General features: G+C 65.4%; 1 protein-coding gene across 4 annotated transcripts in view; it reads left to right on the top strand.

Annotated features, from left to right (window-relative positions):
* The window catches only part of DMTN (dematin actin binding protein), a 9,016-nt gene extending 7,395 nt beyond the window's left edge, over window positions 1-1,621 (top strand). For 3 of the 4 annotated variants that reach the window (XM_015648953.3, XM_015648952.3, XM_015648954.2), the window contains exons 11-16: window positions 218-279; window positions 447-495; window positions 889-896; window positions 1,085-1,144; window positions 1,258-1,338; window positions 1,417-1,621. In XM_015648953.3, the coding sequence (XP_015504439.1) occupies window positions 218-279; window positions 447-495; window positions 889-896; window positions 1,085-1,144; window positions 1,258-1,338; window positions 1,417-1,530 (374 nt within the window). In that variant the 3' untranslated portion in view covers window positions 1,531-1,621. The remainder of the gene's footprint in view (window positions 1-217; window positions 280-446; window positions 496-888; window positions 897-1,084; window positions 1,145-1,257; window positions 1,339-1,416) is intronic. The other variant, XR_001524848.3, reaches the window with a different exon arrangement.
* The last annotated feature ends 6 nt before the right edge of the window (window positions 1,622-1,627 follow it).

Below are 1,627 nucleotides of genomic sequence, written 5' to 3'. Positions count from 1 at the left end.
CCACTACTCCCAAGTTCCATCTATACATCCCAAATCCCACCTGCACCTCCCAAATCCTGCCTGCACCCCTGTCTAAAGGTCCCAGTCCATCCCTGATGGTCCCAGATCATCCCAGTCCATCCCTGCCCATCCCTACCCATCTCCAGAGGTCCCTAAAGGTCCCCAAAGGTCCCTAAAAGACCCCAAAGGTCCCTGACGGTCTCTGCCTCTCTCCCAGCCCTGCACACGAGCTCCAAGAGCTCCTCCCTCCCCGCCTCCGGCCGGAGCACCCTCACCCGGGTAAGTGGGTGCCAGCTGTCCCCCACCCTGCTGGGGTCACCCCCACCCTGCCCCGGGGTTTGGGGTCACCTGTGACCTGTCCTGTCCCCCCACCCTGCCGGGGTCACCGCTGTGATCCCGGCCCGGGGTTTGGGTCACCCCTGTAACCCTGTCCTGTCCCCCTGCAGCTGCAGTCGGCGGAGTTTGGCTCGGCAGGGAGCGAGAAAGGCAGTCCTGGTGCGGCTCAGGGCATGGAATGGGGGGATCCCGGGAATCTGGGGGGGCCCCGGGAATGTGGGGGTGTCCCGGGGGATGTGGGGGGTCCTGGGGATTCTGGAATGTCCTGCAGAGATCTGGGAGTGTTTTGAGGGATGTGGAGGTGTTTCCCAGGAATGTGGGGGTGTCCCTGGGAGTGTGGGGGTGTCCTGGAAGGATGTGGGGATGCCCTGGGGATGTGGAGGTGTCCCAGGGGATGTCCCCAGGAATTTGAGGGTGTTCTGGAAGATGTGGGGGTGTCCTGGGAGTTTCCTGGGACTGGGAGGGGTGGGATGAGCCTGGGCCTGGCAGAAATTTGGGGAGGGGGAGCACAGCGGGGTCCCCAGACTGAGCCTCGCTCCTCTGCTTGCCCAGCCCTGCAGGTAAGAGCTCACCTGGCTGCTGACGCCGCGACCCAGCGAGAGGGTGATGTATGGGGGAGGGGGACACGGGCACCGGGGCCAGCCCTGGCACCGTCCCTGGGGCTGGGAGGGGGGGTCTGGAGCCCCTCACCGAGGGGGGAACCCTCCCTTTGGGGGTGTCGGGCTGAGCCCAGGCTTTGCCCCCCCAGAACGGCCAGCGCGGGCGCATGGACAGAGGGAACTCCCTGCCCAGCATGTTGGAGCAGAAGGTGAGCGGGGCTGGGGGGCTCATGCGGCCTTGCTGAGGCTCGTGAGGGGTCGAGGGGGCTTTGATGGGGTCTGGGGGGGATCTCACAGCCCCGTGCCCCCTCCCCTTTCCCAGATCTACCCCTATGAAATGCTGATGGTGACGAACCGAGGCCGAGTGAAGCTCCCTCCCGGCGTGGACAGGACCAGGCTGGAGGTGGGGGCTGTGTGAGGCTCGGGGGGCTCCGGGGGGGCTCCGTGCACTCTGTCACAGCCCTCTGTCCCCTCCCTACAGCGACACCTGTCCCCCGAGGACTTCCTGAAGGTGTTCGAGATGTCTCCGGAGGAGTTCAGCAAGCTGGCCCTGTGGAAGCGCAACGAGCTGAAGAAGAAAGCCTTCCTCTTCTGAGCCCTCCTCGGCCCCAGCTCAGTCCGTGTCGCGCCGTGTAACCGCTTTAGGGCTCTCAGCCGGTTTTTATTGGGGTCTCCCCCCATTTCCCCGCGCC

Source organism: Parus major, chromosome 22 (assembly GCF_001522545.3).
Source record: "Parus major isolate Abel chromosome 22, Parus_major1.1, whole genome shotgun sequence".
NCBI classification, from domain to species: Eukaryota; Metazoa; Chordata; class Aves; order Passeriformes; family Paridae; genus Parus; species Parus major.
The sequence above is the reverse complement of the archived record's forward strand: the minus strand, read 5'-3'. Positions and strand labels throughout refer to the sequence as shown.